General features: G+C 41.9%; 1 protein-coding gene across 1 annotated transcript in view; it reads right to left on the reverse strand.

The window, feature by feature from the left end:
- LOC308074200 (CUB and sushi domain-containing protein 1-like) overlaps positions 1–18,208 on the reverse strand; it is a gene marked incomplete at its 3' end in the record, with an annotated part of 656,606 nt that overhangs the window by 119,009 nt on the left and 519,389 nt on the right. Inside the window, exon 32 of the mRNA XM_080413541.1 lies at positions 17,596–17,790. Within this exon, the coding sequence (XP_080269667.1) occupies positions 17,596–17,790 (195 nt within the window). The remainder of the gene's footprint in view (positions 1–17,595; positions 17,791–18,208) is intronic.

Here is an 18,208-nt window from a genome sequence, read left to right on the forward strand (position 1 = left end):
CAATGAAAATAGTTAAACCGTGTGTGTGTGTGTGTGTGTGTGTGTGTGTGTGTGTGTGTGTGTGTGTGTGTGTGTGTGTGTGTGTGTGTGTGTATAGAGGTCAGTGAAAATAGCAGGAACTACCACATCTGTCACTGTCACCAGCCATGGAGAATTTTACTGGACCACACAGCACGCATGCACGCACGCACGCACGCAGTCTATTTTGCCTCATTCCCTGCCTCTTCTGTGTGTAATATTTGCAGTTTAACTTTTCATAACTTTGTATACTCGACTGTGGCTTGTTTAAAAAATACATATTCACACACTTGTGTGAATTACAAATATGTCAAAACTAGTTTGTTTTCTACTTTATATTTATCTATTTATTGTAATCGCTCATCCTCTCCTCTCCCTGTATCCCTCCTCTCCTCTTCATCTCTCCTTTCCTTGACCACTTAAGCCACTTATTTAATACTTCGTTGTACAATGTCATGCGGTGACAATAACCGATCTATAAGCGTTTTGAGCTTGGAGATTGGCAATTTTGAAGAATCGTTCTTCCTCTCCTTGCCGTCGTGTGCAGTATTGAGGGAGCTATGATTGATCGCCATCCTGTGCAATATTTATCTTCACCAGGCCAGAAGGTGGAGATTATGTTTTCGCCCCGTGCGTGCGTGCGTGCGTGCGTGCGTGCGTGCGTGCGTGCGTGCGTGCGTGCGTGCGTGCGTGCGTGCGTGCGTGCGTGCGTTTCTCTGTCTGTGTCAGCCTCATGTGTGTGCAAAACTATCTCGCAAAACGCTGTACCAATCGTCGTCTAACTTTTCATGCACGCAGCCAGTCGAGGGGTAATTATGAGTACTGCAGGGCATACATGAGATTTACTAGTATAATAAGTTTAATAGAAAATGTCAATGTAGTTCGATATATTCAGTATTCCCATTTTCAATCCAACCATTTCCCAAAGCAAGTAAACTAAACGCATCATGTTCACGTGATTCATGAATGACACCTGTGAAATTGACGCTAGACAAAGACAAAAATCAAGGAAATTGATTTGTGGTCAAAAGGCTCAACGAACTGCAACCGTCCCAAGGCATTGTTCTATTTTTGCAGGGATAAATGATCCAATGCTTCCATAAAACCAGCTCATCTCCTCCATAATCTCAGCACAAAACACCAATGTCGGGGCGGCAGTGGCTCAGGGGTAGAGTGGCCGGTAGAGCGACCGGATGGGAACCGCAAGGTTCCCAGTTCGATCCTAGGCTCCCCCAGAGTTAGTGTTGAAGTGTCCTTGAGCAAGACGCTGAACCCCTAATTGCTCCCAATGAGCAGGTTGGTGCCTTGCGTGGTTTCCTCTGCCATCGGTGTCTGAACGTGTGGTTGAATGTAATGCACAATCCATGTAAAGCGCTTTGGATAAAAGCGCTATATAAATGCACCATTTACCATTTAATGTCATATCAGTAAGCTCAGTACGTTTTTTAACCCATTCAATCCGGGAACGCATCTGTGTCATTTTAGATTTTAGCTATAACCATTATTTTTATACTTTAGATATTCAAAAATGGCGGATCTGGGGTGCCCGCTGGCCTAGCGGTCCAGGCGCATACCACATATGCTGGTAATCCAACTTGACAGAGTGGGTTCGACTCCCGATCCCAACGACCTTTGCTGTGTGTCACAACCCCATCTCTTTCCCCATTTCCTGTCAGCCTACTGTCCTGTCAAATAAAGGCATAAAAGCCCCAAAAAATATAAAAAAAACTAACAAAAAAAACTGATCTACAAGCTCATTGCGCAGCACCGAGTGCCTTGCTAGGAGCTTGTAGATCTGCTATTTCTGAAAAAGTCTTGAACATTTGTGCATATCTTTGAATACTACATTTTTTTGAAACATTTTTAAATCAAATCTTTGCTTCTGGGGGGTCCCTGGAACAACATAATTTGATGGGGATCAGCGGCCAAAAACATAATTTTGGGGGTCCTTGACAAGAAGAAGTTTGAGCACCATATAGCAATAATAGTTTTTAAGAAAAATTAAGACATTTGTTGAGACATTTGACAGTTACAAATGTTCGCTTTCAAAATATATATATTCAAAGATTTGCACAAATTGTCAGATTTCAGATTTTTTTTAAATTGCAGATCTACAAGCTCATAGTGCGGCACTCGGTGCTGCGCTATGAGCTTGTATATCTGCTATTTTTGAATAGCCAAATAAATCTAAAATGACAGAGATGCGTTCCCAGATTGAATGGGTTAAGCAAAATTTTGCTGATTTAAGATAATCCCAAGATTTTTTTTTAAAAGTCTTCACAACATCCAAACAGCCAAAGCACTCAAGACCTTGATTCTAGCAAAAGCCAAAAAGCCATTCATCATAGCTGAAGACCTTATTATTACAGCCGCTATTGGCCGAGCCTATAGAGCATCGCAGTTCCCGCCCACTTCCTGTTTTTTCCTGGTGCCGGAAGAAAAAACTCAATGCACTTTTCCCATTGACATTTGCAAAAATATTTATATCTATTAATTTAAGCCTCGAATCAAGCCATCATGACATGACATGAATCATGACCATAAAACGTTTTTTTCTGTGATCTTTTTTTATTTTATATTTAATTATATGATATACTATATTTAATAAAAACCCTTGTTTTGCCGTTTAAAAAAAAGAAAAAAAAAACCGAATCAAACGTTTCATGGTCATGATTCATGTCATGTCATGATGGCTTGATTCGAGGCTCAAATTAATAGATATAAATATTTTTGGAAATGTCAATGGGAAAAATGCATTGAGTTTTTTCTTCCGGCACCCGGAGGGGGCGGGAACTGCGATGCTCTATACTGAACAAGAATGCAGCAGATAAATTATAAACCGTGCCTTTGTCAAATGACACCCTTTTGCTACTGAATAGATAAGATGGGAACAGATATTATTGTTGACCAAGTTTTGGGAAAACTTGCCCAATCATTTCCCCTCCAGCTTGATGAGTCAATAGATATCAGTGGAAAGGCAAAGCTTATTGCTTTTGTGAGATGCATTGATACTGATGACATTCGTGAACATAGACTTATCTGCAAGAGTTTGTTTAAAATGTTATTAATGTGTTCTTCTCTGAAAAGGGTCTGAACTGGAAATCCTGCAGCAGCGTCTCTGTACTGGTGGAGCTGTGTCAATGACTGGTCATGTGAAAGTGTTAGTGGCGCGGATTTGAAATGAAACCCCTGAAGTCCAGTGTACTCTCTGTCTCATACACAGGGAAGCACTGGTGTCCAAGAAAATGTGTCCTTCATTGCATTAAAATATGTCCTTCATTGCGTTTTGAATGACAGTGTCAAAGAAAATAACTTAATTAAGTCAAAGCCACTGAATGTGACTTTTTCACCAGCTTTGTGAAAACTTGGGAACTGAACAAACACTCCTGCTACTACACAAAGAAGTGCGCTAGGTCTCTGGAGAATAGTGAACAGTCTGCTAGAATTAAGATCTGAAGTGTGCACCGCTCTGTCAGAGCACAGATCTCGCCATGCGACCTTGTTTGAGGACACAGAATGGCTTACAAAGCTATGCTATCTGGGATATTCAGCAAACTGAACAAATTGAATGTGTGTCTGCAGGGCAAGGACACCAGCATTCTGAACCTGTACAGTATAAGGAGGGCGGTTTTCTAAAGTAAGCAGAGCTTTGGAAAACGGCATGTGTACAGGGGGATTCCACCTGCTTTCATCAGAGGTGGATGTTGTCTGCAAAGTGTTTGACCAATCATGACTCACAGATCTGCACAGCATCAAAATAACTCCCTTGGGCAGGGGCGTCAATAGGGTATGGCAAGGTATGGCAGGAAGAAAAAAAAACGTGAATAGTAGCCTAATCTAGGTCTAAGACCATTGTGTTTGTATTGTGCTATAGGTATAACATAGTTTGTTATGCATTTTGGGGGTTTTGGGGTGTTTGACGCCCCCCAAAAAAGAATCTCTGGGAGTTGGCTACCCTAACCTTGCCATACCTTAGCTTTTGCTGAACTGACACCACTGCCCTTGGGCGGTAACTTTCTATACTCTCGCTTAGACACTTTCAGTAGTTGTTCTTGTCCAGCATAGATTAAGACAATGCAAATAATAGTCAAATGTATCATGATGGAACTCCCCATATAGGCCACACTCATTTCCGCCTAACTATTGTATATTTATCAGTTTGTTTATGTTACCAGACCGTCTGGTGCGTTGGCCTAATTAAACTCAACAAACCATTAAAAAGCGATAAGGGTCACACATCCGGCATCCACCGATGAAGGCTGGACAACCGAAATGTTTGTGTCTTTAACAATTACATAAATGGAGTGGTCTGAGTGCGAACCTCCTTGCTTTTAATAGTTCGCCTAACTAGATTTCCCACCATTTTGCATTTCTTTAAAATAAAATTTTTTGCTACTACTCCTACACATTTGGTCCAAAACTCATACAAATCAGCTTAATTATTGCCTTCCAAAGTTTGGGTCTATTTTACAAAAACAATTAATGAATGCATTGTCCGATAGACCCCAAACAATGAATCAGATACTGAGGACCCTTTAAACCAGGGGTGTTAAACTCGTTTCAGGGTGACTTGATGAGGGCCACAACGGACGCTCATGTGCACGTTCACTTACACAGCTGTCACTTGGCTTAGTTTTTCAGCCTGTTGTGTTAATTATTAATACACACACACCTCGGGTCCTGATAGTTGCAACCCATGACTTACACCGCCCTGGGTAGGCAAACCAGCCTGGAGGAGATGCGCTCTGCGGAGTGCTTTCTAGATATTGATTGCCATCCTGTGCAGTGATATTGATTGATATTCCCTGGATTGATTCTTGTCTGGCTGCTCTGCACCACAGGTCTGAGTGTCTTGTCTTAATCTACCCATAATCCCCTGCGGTATCACTCTGGGCTCAGGTGTCAGTCCTACCACAGCCCCCACACACACACACACACACACACACACACACACACACACACACACACACACACACACACACACACACACACACACACACACACACACACACACACACACACACACACACACACACACACACACACACACACACACACACACACACACACACACACACACACACCCCTCTCCCTTAGGGCTTTTTGGAAGATAGACGAGTACTTCTTTCTGATGCCTTGAACTTTGACAGATTGTTGAAATCTCCCAGGAACTTTTTTACGAGGCTAAAACCCTAAGTGAATGTTAACACCCACTATGAGAACTGAAAGGGCCACAGCGGTATGTAGTAGACATTCCGACAGAGTGCCATCTGCACAGTAGAATCTCTTTCTTCTCATCACAATATGTAATCAGAACAAATTCATTGAGAATATTTTTTAATCAGCCTTGCAAACCGGATGTGTGCACGTCAATTCATCACGCCGTCAGACATCTGGCCACTCTCTCGCTAACAATGATTTCACCGGGGGGCATTCAGTCAGCGTCACTCTGTGTACTGTACTCTATGTACTATAAATGCAGGGTTCGATTTGCTGGGGGGGGGATCGGCATGCCTCTGCGATTGCCCCGCTCTGGTCATTCATTTGTATCTCCGGTGGGGATATGCTTTATCCCTGCTTCTAGTCAGACTGAATTAAATACATGCATGTCCTTTTGGGAAAAGTAGACTGTGTCATTATGTTTGATATGTTTGATTATCAAACGTATGTTTGTTGAAGAAAAGAAAGAAGAAAACTGTATGTTAACCATATTAATCCTGTTGAAAAAATGACCTGTGTTACAATGGAGCCAATGTAGTTATTTAGTCAAAAGCTCTTGTTGATACTTGTTGAAATCTCAAAATGTCTAAATATTGTTGTGAGCTTGTAGCTTGTTTTTCTTTTCTTTTTACATATATATATGTTTTAAAACAGGGCTTAAGTGAATGCTATTTGTGTTAAGTAAAACAATACTGCCAATGCCAAAAGCCCTGGATTTTGTCATTACATTTGTTTGAGGCAGCAAAGCCAGCAATTGGAAGATGGGTTGTGACTCTACAGACATTAAAATCACCTACAGGTGAAAAAAGAAAGAAAAGAAAAACGAAATACCATCAGTGTGTGGTCTCCCCTTCGATATTCATTCACTTCCCTTATTCTTATGTGATTGGTGCCACCACCCGTCAAGTCATTTCAATATTTTGACATGTGGTGTCATAACGGTGACATAAATGCATACAAATATAAAGAGACAGAGAGACACAGCCCCTGGATTATCTCTGCAGGCCTCTGAGACCACTTTTATTCTCCCCTTGGCTGAGCTTGCATCCTTTTCAAGCTTAGTTAGTAATACAAAGGCCTTAACACTGATTAATTACCCCATTAGCTAGTTAATTACTCTATTAATATCTCTACTGTAAAACAGTACATGATGTGATTGTTAGCTGGTGCCGTCATCATATCTCATTCCCACCTGCGGGTTACAGCGATCGTTAGGCCCTTGACGATCAAGCTAGCTAACAAGCTTGCCTTATCTGAAAATGTTCTTTGCAGCACTTTTGACCTTCGTGGGGGCTGAATACAGGATCACATTTTCTGATAGAAGTCTTCCTTATCAGTTAGCTTTGTGTAATTTTGCACGCTTCTCATGCTTTAAGGGTGTAGAATTAGCATTTAAATACGCTTATTGTTACTGTCACACATTGACGGAAACAAAGTGCAACATACGCTTCTGCTTTGGCAAAGAACATGCATATGCACAGGCACATGCACAGAGAAAAAGGCAGCTATTGTACTACTTTGCGTGTGCGTGTGTGTGTGTGTGTGGCCGGAGTAATGAAAAGAAAAAGTCATTATGACAGCTACAGTACTTGACCTTGCTCTCTCATCGTTTTACACAAACGGAGACACACACACGCACACGCACACGCACACGCACACACATACACACACACACGTATTATTATAATCTTTTTTTGTAAACAGAGGAATGGTACAGTATGCATGTCCTTTTGGTGGTTGAGTATTATCCGTGCTAAAGTCATTAACCATTCAAAATGTGTGTGTGTGTGTGTGTGTGTGTGTGTGTGTGTGTGTGTGTGTGTGTGTGTGTGTGTGTGTGTGTGTGTGTGTGTGTGTGTCTGTGTGTGTGTGTGTGTGTGTGTGTGTGAGGGGGGGGGGGGTGCGTGTGTGAGACTGCAGCCTCTAGGCGGCACTCTATGACTCTCCCTCTCTCTTTCTGTTGCACTCACACACACGCGCGCCCACGTACAAACACACACATAGACGGCCCTATCAGCAGTCACGGAGAATTCCTTCTTTCTCGCACCGGCTCTTAGTTACCATGGAAACCAATAAAAGAGCGGTTTGAGATGGGGGGGGGGGTGGGGGGAGAGAGGAGGAGGATGAAACAGTGACTGAGGGAAAAAGAGGAAAACAGGAAGAAAAGGAGGAGTGGAAGAACCCGAGATAAAGAGAGAGGAAACCAGAAAGGAGGTGGAGAGAGGGGGAAAGCAAGAGAGAGAGAGAGAGAGAGAGAGAGAGAGAGAGAGAGAGAGAGAGAGAGAGAGAGAGAGAGAGAGAGAGAGAGAGAGAGAGAGGAGGGGTATGTTAATAGCAGACCTACAAGCTCACAACGTGTCGCATCAGCAACGCATTGTGAGCTTGTAGGTCTGCTATTTTCGGCGCCTGACACCGTCGTGCGATGAAGTATGAATCGGGCCAGAGAGAGAGAACAGAGGGGAAGAGAGGGAGGAAAAGAGGAGACAGGAAGAGCGCAAGAGGAGATGTATTATTTAAAGAGGTCTCACCCTTTCTAATGAGTTTGGTCTAAAAGCCCCAGGAGTCGCCCAAAGATAGAAGCACAGAGAAACTTCTGGAAACAGCGGGCAACACAAGGGAGCTGTAATCACTACCATCAGTCAGTCAGTCAGTCAGTCAGTCAGTCAGTCAGTCAGTCAGTCAGTCAGTCAGTCTCCTTTCTTTGTCTCCCTCAAACGTTATGCTTGGCATCCCGACTTTGTATCCCCACGTGTTCAATTAAGCAATATTATATAGAGAGTTTATTGTTGCCACAACAGAGAGCAGTCAGCAACGAGGCACTTGCACCGAATTCTCTAAGCATCACTCCATCCATCTTCAATCGCTTATCTGGTGTCGGGTTGGCAACAGTTCCAGCAGAGAGCTCCAGACTTCCCTTCCCGGGCAACATTAACCATTTCATCCTGGGGGATCCCAAGGCGTTCCAAGGCCCGCATGGAGATATAATCCCCCCCCATCTGGTCCTTGGTCTACCCTGGGGCCTCTTCCCAGTGGGACGTGCCCAGAGCACCTCCCTAGAGAGCATCTACTACGGAAGCATCCGTAGTAGATGCCCGAACCACCTTAACTGGCTCCTTTCCACGTTAAGGAGCAGTGGCTCCATTCCTGAGTCTCTCCCGGGTGACTGAAATTCTCACGCCAGCCCCCCGTCTGAGAAAACCCATTTCGGGCTGCTTGTATCCGTGATCTCATTCTTTCGGCCATGACCCACACACTTCATGACCACAGGTGAGAGTAGTAACGATGATTGACCGGTTTATCGAGAGCTTTGCCTTGTGGCTCAGATCTCTTTTCGTCACAACAGTGAGGTACAGCGACTGCAAAACCGTTGCCGACGCTCCAATTCTCCGGCTGATCTAGCGCTCCGTCTTCCCCTCACTCGTAGAGGACGAAGTACTGCACTCCAGGCAGGGAATGACACCTACCTTGCCCCAAGTGAACTGAAAGATTTCAAGTACCTAAGCGTCACTAGGTTATTAACCAAACTCTAAAGATATCATACATTTAATGATTGTAACTTGGGAGTCTGTATTAGTTTGTTAGTTAAACATAGAAGATTCCAATAGAGCAACGTGACAGATTAGCCTCTCTGTTACCATGGAAATGTAGTGATATTTTTCTTTGAATCAGTGGTGGAGGGATATTTATACACACTTCATTTCAGCACAGCCGAAATTAAATATGCAGATTTGAGCACCGCTGGAATGCCTATTTCAACCAATCAAAACACTTAATACATTAATCATTTTGAACATATTTTGTGCAAGGCAGGGATCACATCCACATTTTTCATTTTTGAAAATAGTCAATGCATATAAGGTTCAAGTTGTTAAACTGATTTTGATGCTTTATTAACTCATTTTACTGGCAAACCCCAGAGACCCCCGCCCTAACCCCACTTTAAGAACCACTGGTTTACTGTGATCTTAGAACAGCTAAGGGGTGTTCTTAGTCACTCTGCTGGTAATGTCTACAACGCACCATGACTCTCCTAAATCACAGTATCCATCAGCATGATGGGGCTTATTGGGACAACTACTGTACACGATTTATGAAAGACAATCCCATGGTACAATGGCAGTGACAAACCAAACAAATGAAGCATCGCGTCAGTTCATGCAGTGCACGGGAGTCACATACGCCTCAGCTGTAATCAGCTGTCAGTCTGCTGAATGCTTTTAATCAGCCAAGCTTTTCTACAAAAGCTGGCAAAGCTCGTCTCCACCGCCCCAGCCTCCACCTTCTAGTTCAGAGTCCTGCAGTACTCAAACGTTTAAACTGAATGCTAAACTGAAATGAATGTGTGCATGGCTCTAAAGTAAACTGAAATTCAATGTTTGCATGGCTCTAAACTGAATTCAATGTTATATGGCTTAAATGTTAAACTGCATTCAAGTTGTATACCTATGTTTTGCATAGCGTTCCCTGATTTTGCTTAGCATGCTGCGTAGCAAAATTTATGGAACATCTCAAGAGTGGAGCCATTAACGCCAAGTTTAATTGTATTCCATTTGTTGCAATAAATGGTTATATCTACTTATGACGTGAGCGTTCCTGACTGAAGTTGCTATTATGTAAAAGTGAAAACTACTCTGAAAGACACTGAAAAGTACTTTGGATAAAGGTGCTAAATAAATACAGACCATTTCATGTTAGTGATATGTTCAGAAGAACAGACATATCCATTTTACTGAAGCATGCCCTCTGTTCATCACCCCATAAACCAAATGGGGAAAAAAATATGACTTTTACAAGAGAATTTGACACAGTGGAACTAGAAAGATGCAGTCAGTAGAGCACAAATTTCCACCAGGAGGCATGCGGGCAAAGCTTGTTCAGTAGACTACATGATGGGATTTGTATACCCTCGAATAAATCAACATGCATTAAATGAATGAATTGGTCTATAGTGCTGATATGAAGAACAACTCTGAACATACAATATAATGACATTAATTATAGATTTTTATTTTAAAAATATCTAGGCTATTTAGTTGTTCTATTTCAGCATTTTGGTAAAAGTAACTAAAATGTAATAAGTAATATATTGCTCTTGCTCAGGCAGTAACATGTAACAAGATTTATTTCTTTAAAATTAAGGTAATAAGTAATATGTAATCTGTTAATAAATACAAGTAACTTGCCCAACACTACAGGTGAATTTGATGACAATATTTGGGGGTTGTGCACATGTATGAAAAGGCACTGGGCAATGGGGGGAAGGGCTATGATAAATCATGCTGACTGTTAAAAGTCTTGTTTCAATTATGCTTGTACAGGGGTGAACTGGAAACACAAATCAGCCCTGGAATTTAAATGACAGCGGCCCTCATATCTGTCCAAATTTACATAAACATAATTAAGTAGTTAGAGCATGCAGCCAAAGTGCGTCAACCAGCTTATCAGTCAGTCAATGAAAGTAATACAAACTAAAGGGTCAAGCATGATAGGACAGGGTAGGACAAGTCCTCTCGTGTATTTTGCACTGCATACAGTAATGTACTGCACAGGCTTAGGAAATAAATTCATATTTAGACAGCGCTTGCAGTATTGCAGGCTATGGAAGGAAACTGAGGACAAAAGATCACAAAGAATGTCTAAGTGATTAAGTGCAAAATGCAAGGACTAACTTAACCCAAAAGTACATAGTGCAGTAGGCTGATTATCTCCTCCAGGCCGACAGGCCAGGCCCCGGAGGCAATGTTATATTTTCACCCATTCGGTGCCAGAATTTTATAATAACCAGAAACCAGAAATCTCACCGTTGAGCTGCGCGGCGCTGTTTAAGCTGTAGACTCCACGACGAGCAATCCATGTGAAACAAAGCATGCGTGCATTTTGCACGATGGTCCTGGCAAACGCCTGGAACGATAACATCTTTACCGCGGGTCACAATGGCGGAGCGATCGCGCATACAAAATGAGTCGTTTTCCCCAACGTAAAAAGTTTCGGAGTTATAGGGGTTTTAGAGAAGGAGATACGGAACGGAAGCGGATGGGGAGCCATGTTTTTGGCACGGTGATCTATACGGCCCTTCCTTCTCAGATTCACCGTGGGTGATTCCAGAGCTGCTCCAGCCCCTCCCGTGTGGAAAAAAAACCGAAAAAAACAAAAAGACTGAAAACACGGTTCAGACAGTGTTCGGCACCGAAGTGCTACTCTGTGAAAACACGGTTCAGACCGTGTTTGGCACCCGATGTGTTAAGAGGGGACAATCGGGTCAATTATTACCTTTTTCCGTATCGTATCAACCGACTGGAAAAAGTAATCGATATGTTGAAACAGCCTTTTAAACCAGGCTTTTTGAACAGGCTCGTTCAAGATCCCGTTGAGCCGTCTTCAAGGCAGAATTAAAAAGACTGGTTTCAATGTTGTTGTTGAAGACATGATTCCTATACTGTACCTACTAGTTTTCATCAGTGAGCTAATTATTCATTTGTAAAAGAATAAAAGTAATGCAAAAGTAACTAGTAATGTAACTTACCTTTATAATGCAGTAACTAGTAAAGTAACTAGTTACTAATTTAAAGTAACTTGCCCAACACTGATTATTACAGGGAATGAAATAGCAAGACCCCCAAAGGGGATCATAGAAACATAGCCCAAAGGTGGATGCTGGGGAGGCGGTGGGATTGCAAAACTTCATAATGGCAGCACAGCAAGCAGCCACAGCAACAACAGCATAACACAACAAGCCACAGCAGCAACAGCACAGCACAACAAGCAATAACGGAAAAGAACAGCAGAGCAGCGAACTAGCAGAGCAAGGAATGATCAGGTAAGCAGGGAGGTTTAAATAGCCCGCCCCAATCAGATGTGTGTGCATCTGGCTGAGTTGCTTTGAATTGACTGCCTGAACTAGCCCTGCAGGCTTCGCATCATTAGGGCCATGATAATTATGATTTGTGTGATATTTGTCAAATACAATGTATTTGACACAAATAAATGTATATATTATGATTTACCTTTTCCCCTTTGACTACAGTAAAACGCTGAAATAATGCTAGTCATAGAAATATGATGCCAGGATCAATTACGCTTACAAGTAAAAAGCCATGAATCTATTGCCAGATTGAATTTCAAGGGCTTTCAGACTTTCAGACCATTTTTAATTTGACAGAACATCATTACGTGGTTGTCCATTAATAGCCCTCAAAAGTGAGTAAAAACATCAATACTTGGCATCAGTTCATCAATACAGCATGATGGGGTAAAGCATCTTCATCTTATGGTGGATCAATTTTTACACCCAAGCCTGTCTGCTAATGAACACAAGCACTTTATGTTCACACAAAAAGAAAAATAATGCTTAGTATTGTAAATACTGGACCGCCTTGTTGAACACGCTAAGGCATTATCCGCCTGGCTGAGTGGTAATGGTAAAATGGTAAATGGTGCATTTATATGGCGCCTTTATCCGAAGATGTACATCCATTCACACCAATAGTGGAGAAAACCATGCAAGGCACCAACCTGCTCATCAAGAGCAGTTAGGGGAGAATCATAAGAATCTCGCTGGTTTGAATTGCCGGACTAGTTGCAATATCTGGGAAAGGACTTCTATCAGTACAGTGTCATTGAGAATGCCATTGATGAAGACATTCACCCCACCCTAACTGTTGTAGACAATTACAATGTCCACATTGTAAATGTACAGCTCGTTCCATCCACACATTATGATTGGCCGAGAAATATCCAAAGTGTGCCAATTCAACCCCAATATACCAACGGGCAAATGAAAAATGCCTCATCACTATAAGTAGGCCTATTACTCAGCCACTGATTACTGTTGATCCTCTGTCAGCTGTACCAATCGGTCGGTGACACATCACTACCAGTTTAAAAATGCAAGTGAAGTTTGCAGAAAACAAACGTAGAGGCTAATCTGTCATGAAAAAATAACAATACAGCGGATATCTTTTTGTGTTTTTTGTGTGAAACACAACACGGATAGTTTTGTGTTTCTAATAACTGAATCAACAGCTATTGTCTCAGTCAGATGACACTCGCAAAACGTTTTTTTTGTTTAGTTTTTTACTACTGTTGGAAGTCATTTTTAGTAATTTTGTCTTGTGCTAACCTACACTACCTTGCACTAAGTCAATTAAAAAAGTTTACTTTTAATTTGGGGGTCACTTTTTAAATCTCTATAATGATTATTTTGGGAGGCATATTTAGCTTTTAGTCATTTTCTTGAGACCTTCAAAATTATCTGTAAAATCTCCTCATCTAAAATAAATGACATAGGTTGTAAATGTGAGTGTCAGTATGAGCTATAATTAGCCCATAAGCTTAGACTGTTTGCAGCTTGTTTTTCATTGATGTTCTCAAATTGCTACTCTGGGTACAATTATCTCATCTGTTCTTCTCCCTCCACACTTCTTCCTGTGTATCTCTCTCTCTCTGACGAGACTTTATTAAACAGAGCTTTCACAGGAGCTTTTGTGAGGTCATTAAAAAGTGTGTTTCTATGTGTGTGCTCCCGTTATTGTATATATGTCTGTTATCGTGCATTTCTATTTGTGTGTGTGTGTGTGTGTGTGTGTGTGTGTGTGTGTGTGTGTGTGTGTGTGTGTGTGTGTGTGTGTGTGTGTGTGTGTGTGCGTGCGTGCGTGCGTGCGTGCGTGCGTGTGCGCGCGTGCATGTGTATGTGTATGTGTATGTGTATGTGTGCGCGTACGCTATGCCTGTTTGTGTGTGTGCTCACTTTAAAATTCATCTCTTGTTCTGCCAGTTCTCTCTGTCCCTGATTTGCATATTTTACCCACATGGCACTGGGTCACTGGGTGCAGGCGTGTGCACAAACACACACAACACACACAAACGCCGTATTGCGCGCACATTAACATTTGGGAATGTCCTTCTTTCTCTGAACTGTCAATGAAATAATATAGTCCAGCCCGCCCACACACACACACTTGGGAAAGTCGCCTCCTTCATTTTATGTACTGTCAATCAAATAGACAATTCATCCCTCCAACTGTTCACACGCCTTGCTTGTGTGTGTGCGCTCGTGTGTCCCTGTGTGTGTGCATACACGCAGGGACACACGAGCGCACACACGCAAGCAAGGATTTTGAGCTCTGGACCAGTGAGTGCAGCTGACTCTATCAAGACTGTCATCTGTCTCCATCTCCATCTTTCCAATGACAGTCTCAAAATACATAAATATAGAAAGTACTGTACAGTATATGACTGCTAGACAAACCTATTAATAATCCAAGGTAACAACATTGCTCACAAACAAAACTACATACTATATCACCAGTGACCTGCAGACGGTTGAGTTTCACTGAAAGCAACCAGTGCCTCCCTCATCTGAATTATACAGAAACTCTGTTGGGGGTACACTGTACAGCCAAGGCTATACCATGGCTGTACCATGGCTATACCATGGCTATACCATAGTGTACCATGACTGTACCATGGCTGTACCATGGCTATACCATGGCTGTACCCAGGGGCAGATTAACCCTTCATGGTGACTTGTGCAACAACCCATTTTGGTGGCTCGGGAAAAAAAAGAAATAACATAGCGTTAGGGAGAACTCCTTCTAACCCTATGGACCAGAGATAGTTTTACCGGTTCCTCAGCAGCCACTGTTTCAATAATTCGCCGGTCTTTCCACGATAGTAGAGTCTGCATTAAGCCAGCCAACTGGATTCATTATCTGGCGACAGCTCATCACCAACAATAAGTGCAGCGCCACGCTGTGCCAGACAGTGTTTAATAAAGAAAATAAAATTCTGCCTCTCTGCTGTTAATCTGAATTCCCAGAAGTTCTCGCATAAAAACGGGAGGGGCGAACGAGGTACGGTAGCAGGCAGGTATATCAAAATAAAGTGCTTCTAATGTTTCTTTTTAGACATAAAATGTCTGTGTTTCATTATTTATAAGTTAACCTATATTTATTTATATCATTATATCAATTAACACCATGGTCATATGATTTTGAGCTTCTTAAAGCATAATATAATGATACATAAATAATTTTTATTTTCAGCAAGGTTTCATTTCAGTATGACTAAGGGTAATAAAAAACTAAGAAAACTATTACTTAAAATTAAAGATGCAGTGCAGTGACATTTTCGGTCATTTTATTTTGAAGGTTCAGTCTGAAACGTCGTCTCAACCGACTCTAAACCAATCAGAAGGTCCCATCCCTTCAGGCTATGGGACGTTGGAATCTCAATCACTTCAGCCGTGCGCAACACGGCTAGTGTTTGTTTACAAGTGAGAGAGAGATGGCCAGTGAAGCACGTTTGCTACTACCTGGATTATTTCTAACCTATAATGTTTTCAGATACATATTTTTGTGTGCAGATTAAGTTTAAAATGAGTAATACACGGTCTGGATGTCATCTTCAATGAGATTCAAAACGGAGTAGCTCTGTAATTAAAATCAGCTGTGTTTGAAGAACGTGCAGCTATGGGAATCAAACAGGTGCATGTAATCAAGATTCATTTATATTCATGAAAGCTGCGTTATGTCATCACGCAGCACGTTTTCGTTTACAGGACTTAAAGGGTCTACACCATGAAAATCACTTTTTTCTTGGTTTTTTGTATTTTTTGGGGTCCCCAGTGTCTCTTGTACCCCAAAAAAATTTTTTTTTTAAATTCAGTCATTCCTTCTCATTTCATGGATTTCCAGAATGGGCGTGTCTGAACAGGCGATCTCAGAATGGAAATGTTTATGATGTCACAAACATTATTGATGGCAAACCCAATGTTAAATGAAAAGTGCCCGAATCGCTCCGAAACTTTTTCTACCCCCCCTAAGTGGGGGTCTACGAACAAATACTTCGGGCTCGGATTTTGGCTCCGCCCCCCGGAAGTGGGTGAAACAGGCACCTCAAACACTTGGTGGAATTGTTCAAAAATGTTCAAAGTGTTTTTTTTTCGATTTTGTATTTTTCTTAGATGCTTCTTTTTATGCAGAATTTTTCCATTTTTCCCCCCTTTTTTTTAATAATTTTTAAAATATTTTTTTGTATTAACAGACAGAATTGCTCAGTAGCCCCCCCCTGCCCAAGAGGACGTTTTGGTATTGCAGCTGAAAGCGCTGTATAAGCCAGAGACAATTGACTTGGGATGAGTATATCTGAGTGATGATTTAGGCTCAAACCTTTTGAAAAAGGTTTGAGGGACATACACCATATGATATTAAATATCATATATTTTAAATTCATGGTGTAGCTCCTTTAAGATATAAAAATACACAAAATTTGTTTTTTTTCCATTTCTTTTTTGGCATCTATTGTTAGGTATGCCCATATGATGACCACGGATATGCTCTAAAAGTGTGAAAAACATTTTTCATTTCACTACACCTTTAAGCACAATTTGTGAACAAAATTTTTTTTTACACAATATTTAGTCATAACATATTTGGGGTGGTTATAAGGCCATCAGTATAGTTCACATGCAATACATTACCATTTAAAGCTAAATGGACACATGAAAATTAAATGTAACTCCTCAATAAAAAAAGAAAGAAAAAAAAGCCTGTAGATCTGGTGGGTGTGACGGTGGTTAATCACTACCACAGCTGCCACTGATTGTGACGTTCCTCGTTTGTTGTGTATAACACGCCTACTTCATATAATGTAATGTAATCAGACCTGATGAAGATCCACAGTGGTCGAAACTTTGTTTGAACTCTAATACATTTTCTACCGGGAGCTACAGTGTGCAAACTTCCCTTCCTTTCCTTCAATGTACGTATTGTTGTTCAACACCTGAATCGTTTTGTTCTTGTACTATGGCCGTATACCATGGCTATACTATGGCTGTACCATGGCTGTACCATAGCTGACAATGTACCCGGTTTTGATTTGAGTTTCGTATTCTCAATTGCATGTGTTTAGAACAGAATCTGTATCGATCTACTACTACAATTGCTTCATGCTATATTTGGTTTATAGAGTGAAGTGAATATGTTAAATTAAACCTTTAATATTTCTCTTCTGACCTGGGCCTGGGCTGTAGTGTGGCGGTCTAGGCACCCTAGGCTGCAATGCCAGCCTGACAGCGCGTCGCGGGTACGACTCCCGTTCCCGATGACCTTTGCTGCATGTCACCCCCCCACCTCTCTCCCCATTTCCTGTCTACTTTCCCTATCCCTCTCTACATAAAGGCATTCAAAGCCCCAAAAAATTACACTTTCAAGTCACTCGTGTGTGTGTGTATGTGTCTTTCGCTCGGTGTTTGTGTGTGCGTGCATGCCTCCTGCATTCAGGTGGAGCCATTCTTCATCCTAGCCTCTGTGAGGATATGTTTGTTAACATCAGCCCATGTAATGTGAGGTCTCCTACCTTTACACGAGGGCAGAGCCTTATCCCACGCCGGCTTCCCGTCATGCCCCAGGACACAAGTGATGGTGGCCCCGCCCACAGTCGTGTAACCATGGTGACAGTGATAGGTGACCTGGGAGCCAAGTTTGTAGTCGTAACCTGTGCGGCTGCCGTTCATGATGTTCCCAGGGTCGAAACAGGCCTCCCTTGGCTTTTCTGTGGGAAGATAAAAAGGCTGTGTCACTGGACATAGTCTGCACCTTGAATAATAGAGTCGCTTAGTTTACAGTCATATCCTGTCCTACTGCAGATATGCCGATGGTCGAACATGTTTCTCTGTGGACCTGTGTGCACTGAATAACCCCTACGGGTCAATTTTAATGCTTCCAGAGTTAACTCGATATACTTATGGAATGGCTCTTTTCCACTACAAGATATAAGCATATGGCGTGTAAAGTATTTCACAGATTCTGGATTTTTTTCCATACGCCACGGCCCCGTTTTCAGTTATCGCAACGCGTTGTTGATCTTGTGGATCTGCTATGTTCGCCACCAGAATAGGGATACTGGGGTTCATGTGGTTAAATGAACAGTGAGGATTTTGCTGTGTCAGACCCGCATATAAACTGAAAAA

This window comes from Gymnoscopelus braueri (assembly GCF_963280865.1).
Source record: "Gymnoscopelus braueri genome assembly, chromosome: 1".
NCBI lineage: Eukaryota > Metazoa > Chordata > Actinopteri > Myctophiformes > Myctophidae > Gymnoscopelus > Gymnoscopelus braueri.